Consider the following 24,409-nt stretch of genomic DNA (forward strand, 5'->3'; position numbering starts at 1 on the left):
TGCTTTATTATGGACACACTTCTCCCCATCTAAGCTACTGTTGTATCAATACGTTTTGACCATGACAGTTTACAATCCAGGATTACTCCAAGCAGTTTAGTCACCTCAACTTGCTAAATTTCCACATTATTCATTACAAGATTTAGCTGAGGTTTAGAGTTTAGTGAATGTTTTGTCCCAAATACAATGCATTTAGTTTCTGAAATATTTAGGACTAACTTATTCCTTGCCACCCATTCTGAAACTAACTGCAGCTCTTTGTTAAGTGTTGCAGTCATTTCAGTCACTGTAGTATCTGACGTGTATAGTGTTGAGTCATCCGCTTTAGTCAAAGCCAGTGGCATGTCGTTAGTAAAGATGGAAAAAGTAAGGGGCCTAAACAGCTTCCCTGGGGAATTCCTGATTCGACCTGGATTATGTTGGAGAGGCTTCCATTAAATAACATCCTCTGTGTTCTGTTAGACAGGCAACTCTTTATCCACAATATAGCAGGGGGTGTAAAGCCATAACACATACGTTTTTCCAGCAGCAGACTATGATCGATAATATCAAAAACCGCACTGAAGTCTAACAAAACAGCCCCCACAATATTTTTATCATCAATTTCTCTCAGCAAATCACCAGTCATTTGTGTAAGTGTTGTGCTTGTTGAATGTCATTCCCTGTAAGTGCGCTGAAAGTCCGTTGTCAATTTGTTTACTAAGGTTTACTAAGGGTTGGTAACAGGCTGATTGGTCGGCTATTTGAGCCAGTAAAGAGCACTTTACTATTCTTAGGTAGAGGAATGACTTTTGCTTCCCTCCAGGCCTGAGGGCAAACACTTTCTAGTATGCTTAAATTAAATACATGGCAAATAGGAGTGGTGATATCATCCGCTATGGCGTGAAGCACGCCAACCTGCTGAGTTGATACAATGTTGCACTTCACTAGTGATAAATCAAGTCAAGACAGATATAGTTCCAAGATGGCGTAGCAGTTGGACGTCTGTCTTGTCCCGTCCCATCCCATGTTTATATTGTTTTCTTCGTATATATTTCGTATATATTTTTTATCTCAATTTCCATCTAGGGACTGAACATAGTCTCACCCAATGTGATACGGATCTGCTATTTTTTACACTTTAGAACCGGAACCCCCATCAGGAGCTAGCCAGCTAACTAGCTACTAGCTAGTAGTCAGTTAACCACTGCTAGCGGTCATCACCATTAACTCGGACATCAGCCAGCCTCAGCCCGGTCAATTCCTTCCAGTCTGCACAGTGCGATATCAACACAGAGCATATCGGGCTGCTTTTTCTCTACCACATCTCCGGATTCCTACCACAAGCTCTGAACCTTTCTGCTAAATGACTTAAATGTAATGTACACCAGATCATCGCAGCTGGCTAGCTTCTATTCGAGTGGCTACTCCTGGCTAACGTCTCTGTCCCGAAGCAAGCACCCGTTAGCCTGGAGCTAGGCCCATCTCCCGGCTAGCTGAAGTGGTCCATCAGCCAATTATTGGGCTACAATACCTATTTTGCGAATTGGCATGGACCCTTTTACTGCCGACACGGAGCCCCGCCGATCCATCACGACTGGTCTGCCGACGTAACCGTCCGAGGGGGTTTCAACAGGCTCTTCCGGTGCGACGTCCCATCTTCTAGCCTGCTAGCACCGGCCCGCTAGCTGTCTGAATCGCCGTGTCTCCAGCTCGCGTAGCTACTCACTGGACCCTATGATCACTCGGCTACACATGCCTCTCCCTAATGTCAATATGTCTTGTCTATTGCTGTTTTGGTTAGTGATTATTGTCTTATTTCACTGTAGAGCCTCCAGCAATGGTCAATATGCCTTAGCTAGCCCTTTTGTTCCACCCCACACACATGCCTGGCTTAAATGGTGCCTCTAGAGACAAAACTCTCTCATCTTCACTCAATGCCTAGGTTTACCTCCACTGTATTCACATCCTACCATACCCTTGTCTGTACATTATGCCTTGAATCTATTCTTCCTCACCCAGAAATCTGCTCCTCGAATGCACTAGACGACCAGGTGTTATAGCCTTTAGCCGTACCCTTATCCTACTCCTCCTCTATTCCTCTGGTGATGTAGAGGTTAACCCAGGCCCTGCAGCCCCTAGCTCCACTCCCATTCCCCTGGTGCTCTCATTTGTTGACTTCTGTAACCGTAAAAGCCTTCATGCATGTTAACATTAAAAGCCTCCTTGTTATATTCACTGCTTTAGCACTCTCCTCCAACCCAGATGTCCTAGCCGTGTCTGAATCCTGGCATAGGAAGGCCACCAAAAATCCTGACATTTCCATCCTTAACTATAACATTTTCAGACAAGATAGAACTGCCAAAGGGGGCGGAGTTGCAATCTACTGCAGAGAGAGCCTGCAGAGTTCTGTCATACTATCCAGGTCTGTGCCCAAACAATTCAAGCTTCTACTTTTAAAAATCCACCTTTCCAGAAACAAGTCTCTCACTGTTGCTGCTTGTTATAGACCCCTGTAAGCCACCTGCTATGCCCTGGACACCATATGTGAATTGATTACCCCCCCATATATCTTCAGAGTTTGCATTGTTAGGTGACCTAAACTGGGACATGCAGCCGTCCTACCCCAGCCGTCCTACAATCTAAACTAGATGCCCTCAATCTCACTCAAATTACCAAGGAACCTACCAGGTACAACCCTAAATCCGTAACCATGGGCACCCTCTTAGATATCACCCTGACCAACTTGCCCTCTAAATACACCTCTGCTGTCTTCAACCAGGATCTCAGCGATCATTGCCTCATTGCCTGGTGCGTAATGGGTCCGTGGTCAAACGACCACTGTCAAAACGCTCCCTAAAATACTTCAGCGAGCAGACCTTTCTAATCGACCTGGCCCGGGTATCCTGGAAGGATATTGACCTCATCCCGTCAGTAGAGGATGCCTGGTTGATCTTTAAAAGGGCTTTCCTCACCATCTTAAATAAGCATGCCCATTCAATTTTTTTTTTACCGCAAGTCACCGCAGACTTGACTGCCCTTAACCAGCACAAAAACATCCTGTGGAGTTCTGCATTAGCACCAAACAGCTCCCGCAATATGCAACTTTTCAAGGAAGTCAGGAACCAATATACTCAGTTAGGAAAGCTAAGACAAGCTTTTTCAAACATAAATTTGCATCCTGTAACACCAATTCCAAAAAGTTTTGGGACACTGTCAAGTCCATGGAGAATAAGAGCACATTCTCCCAGCTACCCACTACACTGAGGATAGGAAACATTGTCACCAATGATAAATCTACGATAATCGATAATTTCAATAAGCATTTCTCCACGGTTGGCCATGCTTTCCACCTGGCTACCCCACCCCCTGCAGCAACTTGCCCAAGCCCCCCCCCCCCCTGCTTCTCCTTCACCAGAATCCAGACAGCTGATGTTCTGAAAGAGATGCAAAATCTGGATTCCTACAAATCAGCTGGGCTAGACAATCTGGACCCTCTCTTTCTAAAATTATCCGCCAAAATTGTTGCAACCCCTATTACTAGCCTATTCAACCTCTCCTTCGTATCGTCTGAGATCCCCAAAGATTGGAAAGCTGCCGTGGTTATCCCCCTCTTCAGAGGGGGAGACACTCTAGACTCAAACTGTTATAGACCTATATCCATCCTGCCCTGCCTTTCTAAAGTCTTTGAAAGCCAACAGATCACCGACCGTTTCGAATCCCACCGTACCTTCTCCACTATGCAATCTGGTTTCCGAGCTGGTCATGGGTGCACCTCAGCCACGCTCAAGGTCCTAAACGATATCATAACCGCCATCGATAAAAGACAATATTGTGCAGCCGTCTTCATCGACCTGGCCAAGGCTTTCTACTCTGTCAATCACTGCATTCTTATCGGCCGACTCAACAGACTTGGCTTCTCAAATGACTGCCTTGCCTGGTTCACAAACTACCTCTCAGATAAAGTTCAGTGTGTCAAATCGGAGGGCCTGTTGTCCGGACCTCTGCCAGTCTCTATGGGGATGCCATAGTGTTAAATTCTCGGGCCGACTCTTTTCTGTGTATATATCAATGATGTTGCTCTTGCTGCAGGTGATTCTCTGATCCACCTCTACGCAGAAAACACTATTCTGTATACATCTGGCTGTTCTTTGGACACTGTGCTAACAAACGTCCAAACAAGCTTCAATGTCATACAACACATCCTCCAACTGCTTTTAAATGCTAGTAAAACTAAGTGCATGCTCTTCAACAGATTGCTGCCCGCAACCTCCCGCCCGACTAGCATCACTACTCTGGACGGTTCTGACTTAGAATATGTGGACAACTACAAATATCTAGGTGTCTGGATAGACTGTAAACTCTCCTTCCAGACTCACATTAAGCATCTCCAATCCAAAATTAAATCTAGAATCAGCTTCCTATTTTGCAACAAAGCCTCCTTCACTCATGCTGCCAAACATACCCTCGTAAAACTGACTACCCTACCGATCCTTAACTTCGGCGATGTCATTTTCAAAATAGCATCCAACACTCTACTCAGCAAACTGGATGCAGTCTATCACAGTGCCATCCGTTTTGTCACCAAAGCCCCATATACTACCCACCAATGTATGCTCTCGTTGGCTGGCCCTCACTACATATTCGTCACCAAACCCACTGGCTCCAGGTCATCTATAAGTCTATGCTAGGTAAAGCCCTGCCTTATCTCAGCTCACTGGTCACCAAAGCAACACCCACCCGTAGCACGCGCTCCAGCAATTATATTTCACTGGTCATCCCCAAAGCCAACTTCCTTTGACCGCCTTTCCTTCCAGTTCTCTGCTGCCAATGACTGGAACGAATTGCAAAAATCGCTGAAGCTGGAGTCTTATATCTCCCTCTCTAGCTTTTAGCATCAGCTTTCAGAGCAGCTTACCGATCACTTTACCTGTACACAGCAAATTTGTAAATAGCACACCCAACTACCTCATCCCTATATTGTTACTTATCCTCTTGCTCTTTTGCACCCCAGTATCTCTACTTGCACATCATCATCTGCACATCTATCACTCCAGTGTTAATGCTAAATTGTAATTATTTTGCCTCTATGGCCTATTTATTGCCTTTACCTCCCTACTCTTCTACATTTGCACACACTGTACATAGATTTTTCTATTGTGTTATTGACTGTACGTTTGTTTATGTGTAACTCTGTGTTTTTGTTGCACTGCTTTGCTTTATCTTGGCCAGGTCGCAGTTGTAAATGAGAACTTGTTCTCAACTGGCCTACCTGGTTAAATAAAGGTGAAATAAATAAATAAAATATATAACAAATATAAAGGGAGGCGGACAAGCGGAGTAGAGAGATTATTGTGATTGAAAGCAACTGCATGTTCATCAGGATATTTTTTACTTCACCTGGAAGCTACAGCAATTCACTTCTGTCACCTCAAATCTGGGCAATTACAAAGTATTCTTCGGTTGTTCTGGTTGGGATTAATCTTTCAAGTTCAATTTGGAAGCTGGACCACGGCATGACCGTGGCATACAGAGTGCAGGGGCCTTGGTACAGAACGGAAAAGGTTACAGTCCTTTGTTTGATCACAGGCCCAGTACACAACTGTGATATGCTCAGAACAAACCCTGGCATGGACAAGCACAGAAGGGCAGAACAGCCGTCAGCTGCTTTGATGAAACGTAAAGGTCAAGATAGCTATGTGATTTTCAGTGACTCGGTTGTTGTGTCACAAGTTACCACCTAATGGGTTTTCTCAACACAAGCTTCGTTTAGGGAGTCACCAGCAACATCTAATCAGAGTTGGGAAGCACAATTTTGAAGCCAGATACTTTCCTCAATCAATTCCATCTTTTTCTTGTAAAGGAGAGGAGAGGAGAGATTTGGCCCTACTAAACTCAAAAATCTATTCCAACTCATTTTGAATTATATACACCTTCATGTGGCGGTCTGAGTGCAGTAGCACGCATACATGTTCCAATTTAAGCTAGGATTGGTGAATTTCAACAAAGATGTGCCACACAAACTTTGAGATTAAAAAAGGAAGTAAAACATTTTAGAATATCACAACTTTTCACAGCTGGCTTTATGTAAACACAAGTGTGTGAGTCAAGGAGCTGCTGTTTGGCTTTATTTGGACTATTGTACACTGCGGCTATGTTTGTTCATCCTCTTGACCATGTGCTAGCGTGGTAGGCTAGTTGACACATTGTTTGTTTTTGAGTGAGGGATGATTTTGACTCTAGTAGAGAAAGATATTTATGGGATCCCACAACATTCCACTGGTCAGTGTCCATTTTAGGAGGATATGTTGTAAATACAGACTTAAGTTATGAAATACATGGAAAAGGTCGTTCGACAGTAAAGCAGTGATATAGGTTGACATTTAAAAATGTGAGAACTAATTTATGATTATTATTAGGTGGAGGCTGCGATTCCGAACATAACCCCTCTTTTGCTCTTGTCCCGCCCCCATGAAAGCCTTTTCCCCAAAGCAAAAAATCTGTATCACATTCTGGGCATGCATTTCTTTACGCCTCGATCACACTGACAGCGTCCTCTACTTTACTCACATATTATTATGGACACCTTCCCTTCACATTCTTCAGTCTGTAAAGTAGGGAATCCCATACATGTGCACAAGCTACAGATTTTTAGCTATTAGTGAAGAGGCTTCCAGAGAATTCAGAACCGCAGCCCCTTCGTTATTATCATTCAACCTTTATTTGACCAGTTTAGACTCTCAAATCTAACACACAATAAGCATAACGTTAAGATGATACGTATTTAGTTTGACATCAGTAATCTTAAAAGTATGGGCTTGTGACAGCATTGGTAAGGTAACCGTGTTATACAGTATATCTGCCAAAAGTAAAATTGCGATTCAATTATTGAAGTTAAACTCTATTTTCGGGACCCCACAGCCACTCATGTCTGCTGGAGTGTTTTGAGTCTGGTAAGGGTTGAAACAGAAGGACATATAGCCTACATAGCTAGGCATCATCTTAACTCTGTGTAAACACACTGGACTGTGGTGTGGGCTACATTACATTTCTGATTCCTTAGCAACCTTCACATGCAGCACTATGGTATAAAAAGTATGTTTGACCAGTCCAGTTGGAAATAGGGCCAAGCATGTGCAAGATGTATCAGTATTGGCTCTGTTCCAATAGCATAAGTGAATGAATCAATGTATTGGCCATGAAGTCCCATTCACTGGAAACAGATAGAGCCTAGTCCTGGATTAAAAAGCACTTTCAATGGAGAACATACTTCTTAGTCCAAGAGTAATCTGGTTCAGAAAATCAGCCTATAGTGTGTGGGAGTTTGTTGGCTATAGCTGTGGGATACTTAAACAGATTTTGGGCATGGAAGTGGACATGCAAGAAGGGCATATGATGAGGGGGAGGGGACAGGCTTGGCTAGGGAGTCGAGGTGTGTGCGCGTGTGTGTGCGAGTGCGCTTGTGACTTGGCAGTCTTGGTAGTGGAGATAAGAAGTGTGATTAGGACGGGGAGATGGTCGGACATGTTACTGCGCTGCCAATACAAGTTGGCGGCATACACATGCAGAACGCTAATGGTGATGCTCACACTAACGCTTCATTATAGCCTACATAGCTAGGCATTAACCCAGGGGAGATACATTATTATTTATGTAATTATGTAAATACATTTGAACATGTAATATGTGGCTCAGTTGGCAAAGCATGGCGCTTGCAGTGTCAGGATTGTGGGTTCGAATCCTGCTGGGGCCACTTAAAAAGATTAAAGCATCCACCCTAATTTGTCTCCAGGTGTGTCTTGTTCTGAGGGTTGGGATGCAACTGGAAACAATAATTAGTGCATCATGTCCTATGTCAAAGTACTGTTAGTGCAGACAGGTACAGCGCATTCGGAAAGTATTCAGACCCCTTTTTCCACATGTTGTTACATTACAGCCTTAATCTAAAATGGATTAAATACAATGTTTTCCTCATCAATCTACACACAATAGCCCGTAATGACAAAGCGAAAACAGGTTTTTAGAAATTTTAGCAAATGTATTAAAAAAGTAAAACAGAAATAACTTATTTACATAAGTATTCAGACTTTTCGCTATGACACTCGAAATTGAGCTCAGGTGCATTCTGTTTCCATTAATCATCCTTGACATGTTTCTACAACTTGATTGGAGTCCACCTATGGTAAATTCAATTGATTGGACATGATTTGGAAAGGCACACACCTGTTTATATAAGGACTCATAGTTGACAGTGCATGTCAAGCCATGAGGTTGAAGGAATTGTTCGTAGAGCTCCGAGACAGGATTGTGTCGAGGCACAGATCTGGGGAAGGGTACCAAAAATGTCTGCAGCTTTGAAGGTCCCCAAGAACACAGCGGTTTCCATCATTCTTAAATGGAAGAAGTTTTGAAACACCGAGAATCTTCCTACACTCTAAAAATAAAAGGTTCCTGGAGTATCCTTTAGGAGTTCTTCAAAATGAAACTGGGGGAACCTCTATAAGTTCTTCGAAGAACCCTATACAATGGTTCTTCAAAGGACCCCTTTCAATGGATCCTCGAATAACCTTTTGAAGAACCTTTTTGGGTACATTTTTTAACTTCCCCTTCCTGTATTTTTTATATTAATATGCATAATAATAACAACAATAACAATATTTCAGTTGTCAGTGTTTATTATGATTTTAGTGGCAAAGCAGAATTTAAAATTCCCCAAAAACCCAAATTACAAAAATTTCTAAATCCAATGGGTATATCCTCTGGCATGTTGATTTTTTTTAACCTTTTTTATCAACGCACACATTCTTTGCAAATTTTGCCTTTATTACTATATGATTTATATTGCCTGAATACTCAACGATGATTAACACCACAGTTATGTGTGCTTCTGTCAGGGTTGTGGTCAAATGCATGTCATTTAAAGTCAATTGAGCATTTGAATAAAAATTCAATTCAATATGAAAATCTTCCTAATTGCAAAAGCATGTAACAGAATTTGGGTATTCCAGAACTGTAATTTGCATGTAAATAAACATAATCCTGTTTTATGTTTTTAACACTGCAGATAGAATGCTATGTGTGCCAGAGATGGTACCATTCAGCTTGTCTGGGGATGACAAAGAAGGACTTCAACAAAGGCAAAATAGAAAATGATTGGAAGGGGCCTCTTTGCTGTCAAATTAGGGACATTTAAATAAATGACTGTTGTACCAACTACTTTAAATGTGTAACTGCTGCACTACAAATGCGAACATTGATTTGGTATACAATTTAAGATTGTAAACCTTGTACATCTTTATGTAAACATAGTCTAACTTCAGATAGAACAAATTGCACTTGAAATTAACATTTCTTTAAAGTTATTGCAAATAAATGCATATTTTCACTTTTTTTTCTCAGACAGTCACTGAGTTAGATTTCTTCATCTTTAAATGCAATATTTTCGATTTTATGTATTTCTATCAAATCAAAACTGGAATTTCTATTCAAAGCAAAGGTTGTAAAAGTATACTAGACATTTATAGAATAAATCATATCTAGTTTGATGTTAATGTGACAAACGGTGAATTAGTTATTGATTTATACCGGAGTAGCCTACAAGGCATTTCATACTGATATATTTTTTTAAGGGCTCAACCTACTCGCGCATCGATTGGCCAGGTGGACTCTTCTGTCGGTTTTCATTGGCTTGTGGTAATAGTATTTCACTCATGTTTTGCCATGTAATTTCCTATGAATATTGTGTGTGGTTGCTGGCATAGGTGCGGATCATTTATAACATACGAAGGGGAGAAAGGCAGTTGTCCACAAGAGAGGATGCGCATAAAATAATCTATTTTTTCTCCTCGCTCCCTTGCGAATGCTCTGATTTGGGAATGGAATTTCTAACTGAGACAGGAGTTGCGTGTCCAAAATGTAGACATTTGCATATAACCAAGAGATGAGGATAAACCACTAAGAATGTTTTGCACAAAATTGAAAGACCTGAAAATCTCTGGAGAATGCCCATTTGCCGGTATTGGTCGTGTGGACGAACCCGGAGACTTTGAGGAACGTACAAGTGACTATCCTGGGGATGTACTGGCAATTTCCAAGGATGTGTATGGACATGTATCGGAGGTGCTACCTCAAAGGAAGACAAGCAAGACTAGAGTCAATCTTCATTCTTTGGGGGAGAGCATCCGCAAATTAGCATGTCCCGAGGTAAATTGAGATTGTGCTACAATAAAGCAATTTCTAAAAAAAAAATCATCAGAATTGACTCGTGCAGTTTACACCGTGGAACAAGTACAGTAACCTATCGGAACTTAAAAAAAAAAATGTTTTGGCGGTATAATCTCGAACCAAATGATTTGTTTGCTGTTGTGTTAATGTGATTGCAATGAACCAAACTATACGATTTCTTATACAAATATGTTGTCAATAAACTTCTGAACTTGTTGTTTACAGTTTCAAAGACTGCATACTGCCTTTCTGCAAATGATGAAACAGCATACGTTAGACAAGAAATGGTAAGAAATAAAACCAATAAATGCTGGCGAAATTAATGATTTAAACTATGTTGCCCTGATATTTAATTTTTGTCAAAGGTCATGATTATAAGAAATGACAATGTTCAGTTATGTTCAATTGAATGCGGTCAGCTATTATTCTTATTGAATACCTATTGACTGCGTGCCATGCATGGTTGCCCCATGCATCACGACCTGTATATGGTCAATCAGCAAGATGGCTTTGAAGAGAATACAAGGAATAGGAAAAATAGTCAAACCTTTGGTTAGAAACAGTTTTTCATGACATGGATGGGATTTCACGGAAGAGGATATCTAGACCCATTCATTCATGTGGTGAGTGTAGTGCTTACTAATATAATACTGATGTCATTTCTGTCCACAGCCCTTCCGTGTGTTATGCAGACATCTGTCAAGATAGGACCTTTGATCGACCAGAGCATTTACTGGAGATCATGAAGAATTATTCTCTCAAAACAGGTATTGTGAAGCTGATCAAATTCAAACAACACTGAACATCAGTTGCTTTTATTCCGTTGTGGGTGTTTTTAACATCTGTTATATTCATGCCTCTGTGAAACAAAAGACACATTTGTACCTTGTGTGGACAATAAAAATATTATATTCTATTGTTTTCTATTCTAATCTACAGTATTGTATTTTATTTTTTATTTACATCGTGTTATTCTATTCTATTACATTTGCTCTCCTTTTACGATCAGGTATTCACATGGACGCTTTGAAAGTCTCCCTTGGCGAGGAGCTGTTCCAAACGTGCTTCGACGAGGATGGCCATATTCTGCGGCTGGTGGGGGGAGCCCTCAGCGACTTCCTGAACAGCTTCAATGTCCTGTTGAAACAGGGCAGCGTCCCAAACCCGCCAGAACCAGCCGCTCTGCAAGCCAACCCAGACAGAATAACAGATCATGTAAACAACGAAGCAGCGTCGGTGCTGTGCCTGGACAAGGATCTGGGTCTGCACACAGTCTACTACTTCAACCCCGGGCAGACCACGGAGTTCTTCTTCCCCGGGGTCATCAAGGCGGCCGCCCGCCTGCTCTACGACACCACCGTGGAGGTGTTGAGGGTCATGGAGATAGAGATGGACCTTCAAGGAGGCACCAAGGAGAGCGTAGGCCCCTTGCAGTTCCAAGCTGGGCCCCGGCAGCCCAGCCTGCTCTACTCGGTGGTGGTGAAGGATGCCAAGAGCCTGAGCCCCAGTCCCATGAGGGCCACGTCGGTTGGGACCATGCCCACCTCGCTCTTCTCCTCCACCTTCCCCTTCCACCTCTTTCTGGATCAGGACCTGGGCCTTTTGCAAATCGGGGACGGCCTCCGGAAGAGGCTTAGCCGGAAGGATGGCCTGAGGCGGCCCGCTGCCTTCCAGGAGCACTTTGCCATCGTCACGCCCCAGATCAGGTGCACCTTCCAAGGCATCTTGACTATGCTGAACACACAGTTCATCATTCGGATAAAGCACCAAGGGGGCTCCATGGCCGATGACACGGGGAGGGTATGACCCTATTTTGACTAGATATCAGACCTGGGTTCAAATAGTATTGAGTGATGCTTCATTGAGCTCGCCTGGTTCAATGGAACCAAGTGCAAATCCACCTATTCGGCAGTCCAGGCAGGCTCAAGCTAACCTAACATAGCAGCCATAGAAAGACGCCTGAGTGGAGGTCCCACTATTGTTTTTCAGGGGAAAGTTAGGTGGAAAATACTGTATCCCTTGAAGCATCCACTTTTTGTTGACTCCGCAGGGAGTGGGCTCAAGCAAACATTCAAAGTCTTTGATTTGCAAAACCATTTGAACTCAGGTCTGCTGGATATGACCCCTTGGAGTTGAGATGAATGCCTAACAAGGTATTGAAGGTTGTCTAAATGCAGGTTTGATGTTAAAAATAGCCCGTCAGAAAGGCAAAATGCCACGTTGTTAATTAGTGTGTGCTAATTAGCGGAATGCTCCCCCTGAGGTAGAGAACAATATAATTGGACAGCCGGGTCTCATAGACTAGACGTAACATAGTAAATCTAAATTCGGGACACTCAAATTAATATATGGTAAGTTTGGTATGGATACATAAGACGGATGGTTACTTAAGGCAAAAACAAAAGTAGGGAGGTTGGTCAGGGTGGATAGGTAGGCGTATAACACGAACATCTAGCAACCCAAAGGTTGCGAGTTCAAATCTCATCACAGACAACATTGGCTAATTAGCAACTTTTCAACTAGGTACTAATTTTAGCTACTTTGCAACTACTTAGAATGTTAGCTAACACATTCCCTAACCCTAACCCTTTTATCTAACCATTTCTCTAACCATAATTATTTTAGCTAACCCTAACCTTAACCCATTAACCTAACTCCTAAACTTAACTCTAACCTTAACCCCTAACCCCTAGCCTAGTTAATGTTAGCCACCTAGCTAGAATTCGTAACATGTCATACGTTTTGCAAATTCGTAACAAAAAGGACATTTGCAAATTCGTAACATATAATATGAATTGTAATTCATAATATATCATACAAAATAGGTGATGGACATCCACAAATGAATATATACCATACAAAACATAACATATTAAATGTGTCTTGGATTTACGTTCAGAATAATATGAAATGCTCTGAGACCAGGTTGAATTGGAGGCACTATGTCAAATTAGTTCACCCATCAAAGGCTCTCACGAGGATGCTGATATAAATGTGTAACAACCTCTATTTATGGTCAACTATTGAGAGCAGTAAAAAGAAAGTCAGGTCAGGTCAAAACATGTACAAAGTTAACTATTCACGGGGTGAGAATCTCTAAAAGCTTCATAGTTATTTTAACACTTTATTTCTCCCAATGAGTCAGACCATTCGTAGAACTACAAAGAAAGTCTGTCAATAGAAATCAATTAATTAATTAGGTGTGACCATTCGACACTTGTCCTTTGCATAGAGTTGATCAGGCTGTTGATTTGGGGATTTTGATGTGCTGCTAGAGATTATTATTGTTTTGCTGGAAGATCCACTTGATCTTGTATTCTTAACAGAGGCAGAGGCAACCAGGTTTTTGGCTAAAATGTCCTGGTACTTGGTAGTTCATGATGCCATTGACTTTGACAATGGCCCCAGGACTAGTGTAAGCAAAATATCCCCATAACATCAAAGATCCACCACCATATTTTACAGTAGGTATGAGGTTATTTTCTACAAATGCATCCTTCTTTTGATGCTAAACCCACCACTGGTGTGAGTGGCAAAATAGCTCTATTTTCATGTCATCTGACCATAGCACTGATTCCAATTCAAGTGCCAATACTGGTATGCAAAGCTATTTTTCTTCCACTGGTCCTTGGGCCCTTGTTAACTTTACCAAGTATCAGGACATTTTAACCAAAAACCTGGTTGCATCTGCCAGGAGGCTGAAACTTGGCCGCAAGTGGATCTTCCAGCAGGAAAATAACCACTTAGCACACATCAAAATCCACAAAGAAATGCTTAACTGACCACAAAATCAACATTTTGCAATGGCCATCTCAGTCTCCATACCTGAACCCCATTGAAAACCTGTGGTTTGAATTGAAGAGAGCATTGAATTGAATATATCAGTCTATATGGGCAGATGAAGGATATCAAGAACCTGGAAAGATTCTGTATATAGGAATGGTCTAAGATCCCTCCCAATGTGTTCTCCAATCTCATAAAACATTTTAGAAAAAAGCTCCGTGCCGTTATCCTCGCAAGGGGAGGGTGGTGTAGTTTTGAAAACAAGGGCTGCCAATATATATATCTTTTAATGACTTGTTAAACAAAATCTCTTTCTCTGAACAATTGTATTTGAGAATACAATGTAGCTCACTATTTGTATTATTTATTTTATACAGTCTTTTTTTGCTAGTCTTTATCAAGTGTGCCAATCATTTTGGACATGACTGTGTATGTACCATTTAGCATGGAGTACCCGGACAAAGCCATTTATCTCATGTCTTGTTTCCCTCTCTTCTAGCTCATGGACCTGAAAGGCCAGATGATCTGCATTTCAGAGTCCAATGCCATCCTCTTCCTGGGCTCGCCGTGCGTAGACAAGCTGGAGGAGCTGACTGGCCGTGGCCTCTACCTGTCTGACATCCCCATCCACAACGCCCTGCGCGACGTGGTCCTGGTGGGCGAGCAGGCCAAGGCCCAGGATGGCTTGAAGAAGCGCCTAGGCAAGGCCAAGGCGGCCCTGGAGCACGCTCACCTCGCCCTGGAGGAAGAGAAGAAGAGGACGGTGGATCTGCTTTTCACCATTTTCCCGGGGACGGTGGCCCAGGAACTTTGGCAAGGCCACACGGTGGATGCCAGGGAGTTTGAGCATGTCACCATGCTGTTCTCGGACATCGTGGGCTTCACGGCCGTGTGCTCACGCTGCACGCCTATGCAGGTGGTCACCATGCTCAATGAGCTGTACACACGCTTTGACCACCACTGCGGGGAGCTGGATGTATACAAGGTGTGTTTAAGACAGCAAGGCCCAGGGAAACTCAGGGAACTTCTCAATCAAAACCGGATTTACCGGATACAACTAAACATTGTGGTTATGCTTTATTTTACAAAGTGCCTGGTAATTACTTGGAATGATAAAGGTGAAATTAAATTCCTAATAATAACCACAGAATAGATTTGTTTATGGGGATAGATTGAATTAATTGAAACACTACGCACCACGCACCATTTGGTACAATGTAGTTATCAATTGTGTGGAATTCCTTCCAATTAAGTACCAGAAAGTACCAGGTTATGATATAATTACTCAGTAAAACAGCAGTTACACAGCAGTTTAAATGGAACAGCAAAAATTGCCTTACAGTGTAAGAAAGCAAGATTAGGTTTTTTATACAGCTAAAATTGACATTATTGAGAAATGGACTCCAAATGTGCCCAAGATGTTGCTTTAGTCTTATTCCACAACCCCTGTTACCGGTTTTTGGATTGAACGAATAAGGCCCTCTATATAATCTTATGTTAATATCAACAGTTTATTTTTAGAACAACAATTTATGTTGTTGATGATCCCATCATGAATACAGCTTCATTTGAATTGAATTAGCCATGGAGGTGTTAAGGTAAGATATGCTTCATGTTGCTCTTCGATAGCGTTTCATAAGAATGTGTTTACTGACATGAATCATTTGAGAGTGGAGGCTTGTCTACCTCATGCTTTTGCATAATTTAGCAATAATTCATCAATGTTTTAATACTTAACAGTTATGTCTTGACCAAAGCAATTTAGAGAGAATAATAGTTGTGTATTCTTAACAGTCATCAATAATTTAAAGGTCTACTCCAAAATAAGAGTGTGTCGTATAAAAGAGATGCACAGGCCCCAAAAAGGGGAAAGATCATGGTTGTTTTTGACCTTGTCAGAATGAGACTTATGTGATTTAGGCACAAAAGTACTTGAAGTTCATGGTAGAAAAGTTATTTTCGTTGCGTTCTCTCATAGATTCCACAAGTATTGGACAAAAATGACACAATTCCACCATTTTATTTGGGTTTATTATTTCTTAAAGAACAGACTGTACTTGTCTCATGGCCAAACTTGCTTGCTCTCAGCCAACTGTCTTGTAATCTGCGGGGAGTTTGGTTAATGTAATCAGTGTGTCACTGAAGTATAACAGAGGAGAGCAGCATGTCTGACAGATCTTTCGTAAAGTACTGGGAAGTCAGAGGTTCCTTTAGGACCTCTTGTTTCCATTCCCAATCCAAAAATAGATTTTGTCTGCTTTCCAAATGGCACTCTATTCCCTTTATATTGCACTACAATTCACTGTATAGAATGCCATTTGGGACATCGACTTTCACCTCAAGTTGTTCACCACAACCACCACCACACAACTGTCGAGTGCTCTCCTGCTCCGGAGTAAAACATAAACACCTCCCAGAAGAACTATTTTGATGCTAATTCACACTGATTAAATTGGCCCTGTTGATTGTTTTAATGTGTTTGTGTTCGAATGTGTCAACATCTCTACCCGTATGGGAAGACTGTGTGACAAATTAAAATAGGTACAGTAGTTTTTGCTCAATTTATTTGAGGGCTAAAAAAACAATCCTTCAACATTGTCACGGCCGTCGTTAAAGGAAGACCAAGGTGCAGCGCGGTGAGCGTACATTTTCCTTTTTATTTCAAAATGTTGCCTACAAAACAACAAATGATAAACAACCGTGAAGCTTACAGGGCATTCGTGCCACAAACAAAGTTAACTACCCACACTGAAAGGAGGGAAAAGGGCTACCTAAGTATGGTTCCCAATCAGAGACAACGATAGGCAGCTGTCCCTGATTGAGAACCATACCCGGCCAAAACATAGAAACACAAAATCATAGAAAACAAAACATAGAATGCCCACCCCCAAATCACACACTGACCTAACCTAATAGAGACACAAAAATGATCTCTAAGGTCAGGGCGTGACAAACATAAAGTACTATGCATACACCATTAAAACTATTATTCTCTCTCTATACAGTCAATGTATAAATTAAGAACAGAGGGTCTGTAGACCATGGGGGCACGTCTTAAATAAAACAAGTTTAATAGTATTATACAAGATATTATACAAGTCTTGTGATGAAGTTAACTGTATGTCATGTAGTTTGCCTATGGGATATTAAACTATTCTATTCTACTGTATCTAGGTGGAGACTATCGGTGATGCGTACTGTGTGGCTGGTGGCTTGCACAAGGAGAGCGAGACTCACGCAGTGCAGATTGCCCTCATGGCGCTGAAGATGATGGAGCTGTCCGATGAGGTCAGGACGCCCACTGGCGAGCCAATCAAGGTGAGTGTTACGGCTTACCTTCTTCACAGTGTAAAACCATCAGTTCCCCTTTCAGAACGGCACTGAGTAGCACAGGAAGTTGCCTGGACAATAGAGTTTTGTACACAAAACTGATTTTCAGGCTTTTCTACTGTTATGCCATTTGCTCAAAATGTAGACAGTTGTTCCCTGGTAGCTGTTTTTTTATTTATATCAATAATGACAATATTGTTCATCTGAAAGAGAGCGACTCTCCATTTGGGCTGATCTATGACACGCTAGCACCTGCCACGTTAAGAGGGGAATGAGGCAACCTCAGAGTAATTGTATTCACACACACAGACAGAGATGTACATGAGGCTGAAGAATGGCAATGGTTCTGAAACAGGAGAAATAGAGGTAATGGATGTACACACAATACAATAAGGGTTCCCAACATTTTTCCCTAGGGCCCCCCTTTTCACATTTGATGAGTTATTGTTTATTGAGATAGCCTATTAAATATTAAATACACCACCAGCTTTTATAATTGATTTTATTATTTTGTTTAACTTGACAGACCTAGAACAATGTTGTTGTTTTGAGATTACTTCCCAAGCAAAGTCCAATTTCTTTGACTCCTCAACTTTAGAAGGTTGTAGCTCAGCTTCTGAATATCAGAGACAAACAAAAGATATTGAGATATGGAGTTGTGTTTTCCTCTGGCATTTTACAGCTTGTTTCTTGCCTAAAACATCACATATTTCTGCATAATTTTAGATCGTTATGAACAATCGCGAATTGTAAATGATTAGCTATTATTATCATTAATTGTATAAATGTTTTACCCCCCCACCAAATTGTGTGTCCCTCCCCCAGGTTGGGAACCCCTGCAATAAGTGATAGCACAAGTAGAGTAACAAGGTTATTAACAAGGGAGGGACTATATGAATATATATGCTACCTGCACATATTACAATACAGCTATACACAAAGGCAGCATATAACAACTATAAGAACATCAAGCAGGAATTATAAACATGTCACAGTATATGCATGTCACGCTCACTTTGGCCATGCACACCAACCCACAAGTCCAGAGATACAGTAGGAATGAGTCCAGTTGTTGATGGGCAGAGACAGAGATGTTGCGGGAGACTGTGTATTGTGTCACCTGCAGAGTCAAGAGGATGGGCAGATGTCAGGCCGGCTAGTAACCTCCCTAGCAAACTGACAGTGGCTCATCAACATCTCAAATGTGGAGGTTACAATGAGAAAGCTGCAGCTGTTCCCGTCTTTCAGTATTTTGATATATTATTTGACATTTGACATTATATTGAAAACTCAGAGGTCGTTGACCCCATCTTATGAATACCTAGAACACAGATTATGTACCCAAAGAGTCAGTGATCCATGATTTTGGATTCGTTCACTTTGCTATAGTTAATCATTAGCGTCATTGAACACAAAACAAGGGGTATACTACAAAGCAGGATCAAGGAGTTAGCCAGCTTTTTAGGAAGATAAGCTTGAAATGTGCATTGTCTTATATACTAAACGACCAAAAACACATCTAAGTTCAGCTTTCCTAATGAACTAGAAAATCAATAGTTATTGCTTGGTTGTTTATCCAAAGTAGCTGGCTAACTCATAGATCCTGCTTTGTATACCCCTCTGGTTAGCATGCTCCAAAAAGCAGGCCTAAGTCACATTCAAGTAACTTCTAAAACACAACTTTGTGCCCTGGGTGGCCAAGTGGTCTAAGCCGCTGCCTCTAGAACACACATACAGAACACACACATATATATATATAACGCTGCAAGCATGGGTTCGAATCCAACACTCTCTGCTGTCTGTCATGGGACTGCCCTACTCCTTCGGGGAGGACGTTAAACAGATACCTTGACTCTACGGTCATTACAATTTCATGGCACTTATCATAAGAGTAGGGGTGTCCTGACCCCATTTCCATCATGGCCACCTAATCATCCCTGTCATTCCTAATTGGCATATGTCACTCCTCACCTCTACACCATGCATTCTGATGTGTGCTGAGCCTTCCGGCACAAATGGTTGCCTTGCATGACCAAAGTGGGTGCCACACATTGATGGTGAGTTTCCTCCCTACTATGAAAGCGCTTTGAGCATCTGGAAAATTGCTATATATATTCAATCAATAAATCTAAATAATTATTTGGCAAAATAATCCATTCAGAAGTAGGACATGTGGATAAGGTTATTTCACATAAAGCATCACAGCCGATAGCAAGGGAAATGTTCTTGAATTAATATCACAAATTACATTTAAATTATATTTACTACAGTCAAAATGTGATTTCCCCAAAGGATAGGAGTTGCAGTGACTTGAGTGTTCTTCAAAGAGTGTCTTGGAAATCTTAAAGCCACAATCACAATTTGTTGTTCCTTGAAGTCACCTTGGTGATCTTTACTTTTCGAATATACAAAAATTTATATTGGATTTTATTTGATTTCACCTTATAGCTGTCACTTCCAAGGAAAACGTAATATAATCAATGAAGCGTTGATTTAATGTTGTAGTTTTTCCCCTCAGCACAAATTCTATATTTTTATTTACAGATGCGAATTGGCCTGCACACTGGCTCAGTTCTGGCCGGTGTTGTTGGCGTGATGATGCCGCGCTACTGTCTGTTTGGCAACAACGTCACATTGGCAAATAAGTTTGAGTCCTGTAGCGTACCTAGAAGAATCAACGTTAGCCCCACAACCCACAGGTGACTTTAAAACTTCTGCAATTCCAAAATATTTTATAGTCAATTTCACTGCCTGATCTCCCTAAGCTCAGCCATTAGCTGATATTTAAAAAAAAGTATTGTGTTTACACTTTGCATTGATGATCACATGTATCATTATGATGTGGTTATAATGCATCGTTGGACTTGTCATTAGCATGTATGTATTTATAATGTCTTATTTTAATGGCTCATTCATTTTGGATCACACTGTATATCACAAAAGTCACACAGTAAATGATGTTTTGTGTGGTGCTCTTCAAATGACAAACTACCTGACTCACTGTGATAATAAAAGATGCACTGGCATTCATCAGAAGATAGACCATTAAACCCTATGTTGTCTACAGGTCTTGCCTGAATCTGTACTATTTACTCTTCGTTCTTACGCTCCGTCCACTGTTGGTCATAGAATTTGAACCCTAATTTGGCTGCCCAACATTTGTCCTAGTCAATAAAGCCAAGGTCTTTAATACAAACATTCTTGGATGTTCAGTGTGGTCTCTTTTAGGGACACAGTTGAAAACAGTTTCACAAAACACTTGATTGGCCAGAGAGTTCACCCACCTGCTTTCCCAAGTCTGAATCTGTCCCTGATTGAAAGGAATGAATTAAAACCAGAAAGCGTATGGTAGTTCTCTCGGACTGTAATAAAATAGCCCTGGCATTGGGGCCTCTAAAAAGTGTGTCCAAACATTACCTGGGTATTTGGTAGCACTTTCCATAAAGTCCTTCTTGCACCTGTGGAATAACACTGTAATTACTACATTAACAACATTGTTACATAATAACTGCGGTGCTCTTTATTATTATAATGCAGTTACTAAAGTAAGATGTAACAAGATGTTATACATTGTTGTTACTAGTGTAATTACACTAATTTGATATGTTACTGTATATTTTTTGTAAGAAAGGCAAAAACAACATTGTTTGTGTGTTTCAAGAGAACGTGTTTAACTTCCTATCCAGTTGAGTTGCTTTTTGGTTCCAGACAGCAACTGTGTTATACAATACTTTCATACACACGTTCTCACAGTACAAGATAAATAGCTTATGTGGTCTTGCACAGGAAACAGGATCCAATGTTGATTGAATAGAGAGCCCCGTAGCCCCCATTTCTATCCGCAGCACACACTAAAACGCTGTATTTACATTCATAATGGTTCATTTGTTCTTTTGGGTTTCCAGATTGCTGAAAGATTGTCCAGAGTTCGTCTTCATTCCCCGGACCAGACAGGATCTTCCGCCAAACTTCCCGCCGGATATTCCTGGTGTTTGTTACTTCTTGGAGACTTTTGATCAATGGTCGGGCAAAATCACAAGTGACTGTGAGACTGATGAACCATGCTACAGCAATACAAACTTCATGGTTGAACAGACATAGATAGATGATGAGACACAGCCAAACCTGGGTTCAATTAATATTTGAAATCTTTGAGCGTTTGATTGAGCCTGCCTGGAGCGCCAAATTGGCAGAGTTTGCACTTTTAGCAATATTCCATTGGTTCCGTTGTGCCATGCAAGCTCAATCGAGCAGAGCTAAAGTATTTGAAAGAAAACTAATATTTGTACCCAGGTCTAAATACAGCTAGCACCCGTTGCTGTAGAGTTCTTTAGAGGATGTAGAAATGTTGATTATTCTCTTACAAAATCGCTAGATGTACATTTTGTATGCTTTCACTGGTTTATTCACCTCACCAGATTCACATAATTTCTTAAACTGTAATTACACTACAACTGCCTATGTAACTACCATGTAAATACATACAGGTATTAATCACACATTGGGACTTAATGGGATAGTCACCCAAATTACAAAATGACATATTGGTTTCCTTACCCTGTAAGCAGTCTATGGACAAATTAAGAAAGCAATCTGTGCTTTAATTTGGATGAACTGTTCTCCAAATGCAAGTCAATATCCCTGCATTTTTCGCCTCTCATCTTGTCCTTAGACTGCATACAGGCTAAGTGCCAAGGAAACCAATATACAATTTTGGAATTTGGTTGAACTATCCCTTTAAAGAGAATTACACAATAACTAATGTCACGGCATGGCTAGTGTCACGACTTCTGCCGAAGTCAGCCCCTCTCCTTGTTCGGGCGACGTTCGGCGATCGACGTCACCGGCTTTCTAGCCATCGCCGCTCCATTTTTCGTATATCCATTTGTCTTGTCTTGTTTCCATACACACCTGGTTTTCATTTCCCCAATTAAGCTACTTGTATTTAACTCTCTGTTACCCATCATGTGTTGTGTGTAATTGTTTTCATGTTAGGTGGTGTTAGTTTACGCGCTCTACGTTTATGTTCCGTTTTTTGAGCTCGTTTGTTTCATGTAGTGCTCTCGTTTTTTGGAACTATAATAAAGTGCGCCTGTTCATTATAATCTGCTCTCTTGCACTTGACTTCGCCTCCAATACACCATCCTGACAGCTAGAACACAATGAATGTGCTTCCATTCCAATTAATATTTATTACTGTGATTATTTTTGTCTTGTCCAAGCGACAATAATGTGATTAACAGTTTTGTTCTACTACTCCGACGTTTGGAATATATTTTCAGTTTTCCTGCGGGCATAGTCATAGTACAGGTAACTGCCAAAATAAAGGAAACACTAACATAAAATGCGTTAATAGGGCGTTGGGCCACCACGAGCCAGAATATCGTCAGTGCACCTTGGCATGGATTATATAAGTGTCTGGAAACTATCGGAGGGATGCAACACCATTCTTTCACGATAAATTTGATCATTTGATGTTTTGTTGATGGTGGTGGAAAACGTTGTCTCAGGCGCCGCTCCAGAATCTCCCTTAAGCGTTCAATTGGGTTGAGATCTGGTGACTGAGCATATGGTTTACATCGTTTTCATGCTCATCAAACCATTCAGTGACAAGTCCTAGCCTGTGAATGGAGGCATTGTCATCCTATGTGGCATAGCCATGGTAGCCAAAATAATGGCCTGCCCAGCATTTTTAAACATGATCTTAAGCGTGATGGGATGTTAACGGCTTAATTAACTCAGGAACCACACTTGTGTGGAAGCAGCTGCTTTCAATATACTTTGTATCCCTCATTTACTCAAGTGTTTTCATTATTTTGGCAGTTACCTGTAGATTGATATTACACTGCAACAATGTGAGGATCAAACACTTGCTCAAAGTTTGTTTTGTATTTTCACACAAAGGAAAGTATGTTCAAAATTGCACTCTATTCCCTCTGGTCCTCAAAGCCAGTTTTTTTCTATTCTAACCCCTCTAATCAGGGACTGATATAGACCTGGGATACCAGGTGGGTGCAATTAATTATCTGCCTTAATTGACAGCAACCAGTTGTTGGGGGTTAGCTGCCTTCCTTAAGGGCAGAACAGCAGATTTTTCCTACCTTGCCAGCTCAGGGATTCGAACCAGAGACCTTTCAGTTACTGGCCAAATGCTCCTAACTGCTAGGCTACCTGCCAGGCTACCTGCCACTAGTGACCCTGGTCAAAAGTAGTGCACTACAATACACAGAGAACAGAAGGCCATTTCACACAGACTTGATTGTGACAGAAGTGATGGTAGGCCTAAAGGAGGAGATCAGATGCAATTAGGAGAGTGGAATGGGGTTGAGAGAAAGGTAAGGAGGAAAACACTTATTTTGACATGTTCTATTATTACAATCATGTAGCCCTCGGTTATTATAGGCTGCACAACTCGAAACATGGATCAGTAAACAGGAGGTAAAACTTCAATAACATTTTTAAAAAAGCAACAGAAATCAAATCAAATCAAATTTTATTAGTCACATACACATGGTTAGCAGATGTTAATGCGAGTGTAGCGAAATGCTTGTGCTTCTAGTTCCGACAATGCCGTAATAACCAACAAGTAATCTAACCTAACAATTCCACAACTACTACCTTATACACACACAAGTGTAAAGGGATAAAGAATATGTACATAAAGATATATGAATGAGTGGTGGTACAGAACGGCATAGGCAAGATGCAGTAGATGGTATAGAGTACGGTATATACATATGAGATGAGTACTGTAGGGTATGCAAACATAAAGTGGCATAGTTTAAGTGGCTAGTGGTACATGTATTACATAAAGATGGCAAGATGCAGTAGATGATATAGAGTACAGTATATACATATGAGATGGGTAATGTAGGGTATGTAAACATTATATTAATAAAGTGGCATTGTTTAAAGTGGCTAGTGGTACATTTTTACATAATTTCCATCAATTCCCATTTTTAAAGTGGCTGGAGTTGAGTCAGTATGTTGGCAGCGGCCGCTAAATGTTAGTGGTGGCTGTTTAACAGTCTGATGGCCTTGAGATAGAAGCTGTTTTTCAGTCTCTCGGTCCCTGCTTTGATGCACCTGTACT

The 24,409-nt window shown here is 41.2% G+C and overlaps 1 protein-coding gene across 1 annotated transcript; it reads left to right on the forward strand.

Annotated features, from left to right (window-relative positions):
* The first annotated feature begins 9,638 nt into the window (after positions 1 to 9,638).
* LOC129841286 (guanylate cyclase soluble subunit alpha-1-like) lies at positions 9,639 to 22,421 on the forward strand. The gene is made up of 8 exons (XM_055909484.1): positions 9,639 to 10,182; positions 10,429 to 10,490; positions 10,876 to 10,970; positions 11,213 to 12,003; positions 14,486 to 14,971; positions 17,161 to 17,304; positions 19,861 to 20,015; positions 21,222 to 22,421. Exons 1-8 carry the CDS (start codon positions 9,940 to 9,942, stop codon positions 21,415 to 21,417), a joined length of 2,172 nt encoding a protein of 723 aa, XP_055765459.1. The 5' UTR covers positions 9,639 to 9,939; the 3' UTR covers positions 21,418 to 22,421.
* Positions 22,422 to 24,409: the final 1,988 nt, after the last annotated feature.

The sequence above is a fragment of the Salvelinus fontinalis genome, chromosome 42, assembly GCF_029448725.1.
Source record: "Salvelinus fontinalis isolate EN_2023a chromosome 42, ASM2944872v1, whole genome shotgun sequence".
In the NCBI taxonomy this organism is placed as follows: Eukaryota; Metazoa; Chordata; class Actinopteri; order Salmoniformes; family Salmonidae; genus Salvelinus; species Salvelinus fontinalis.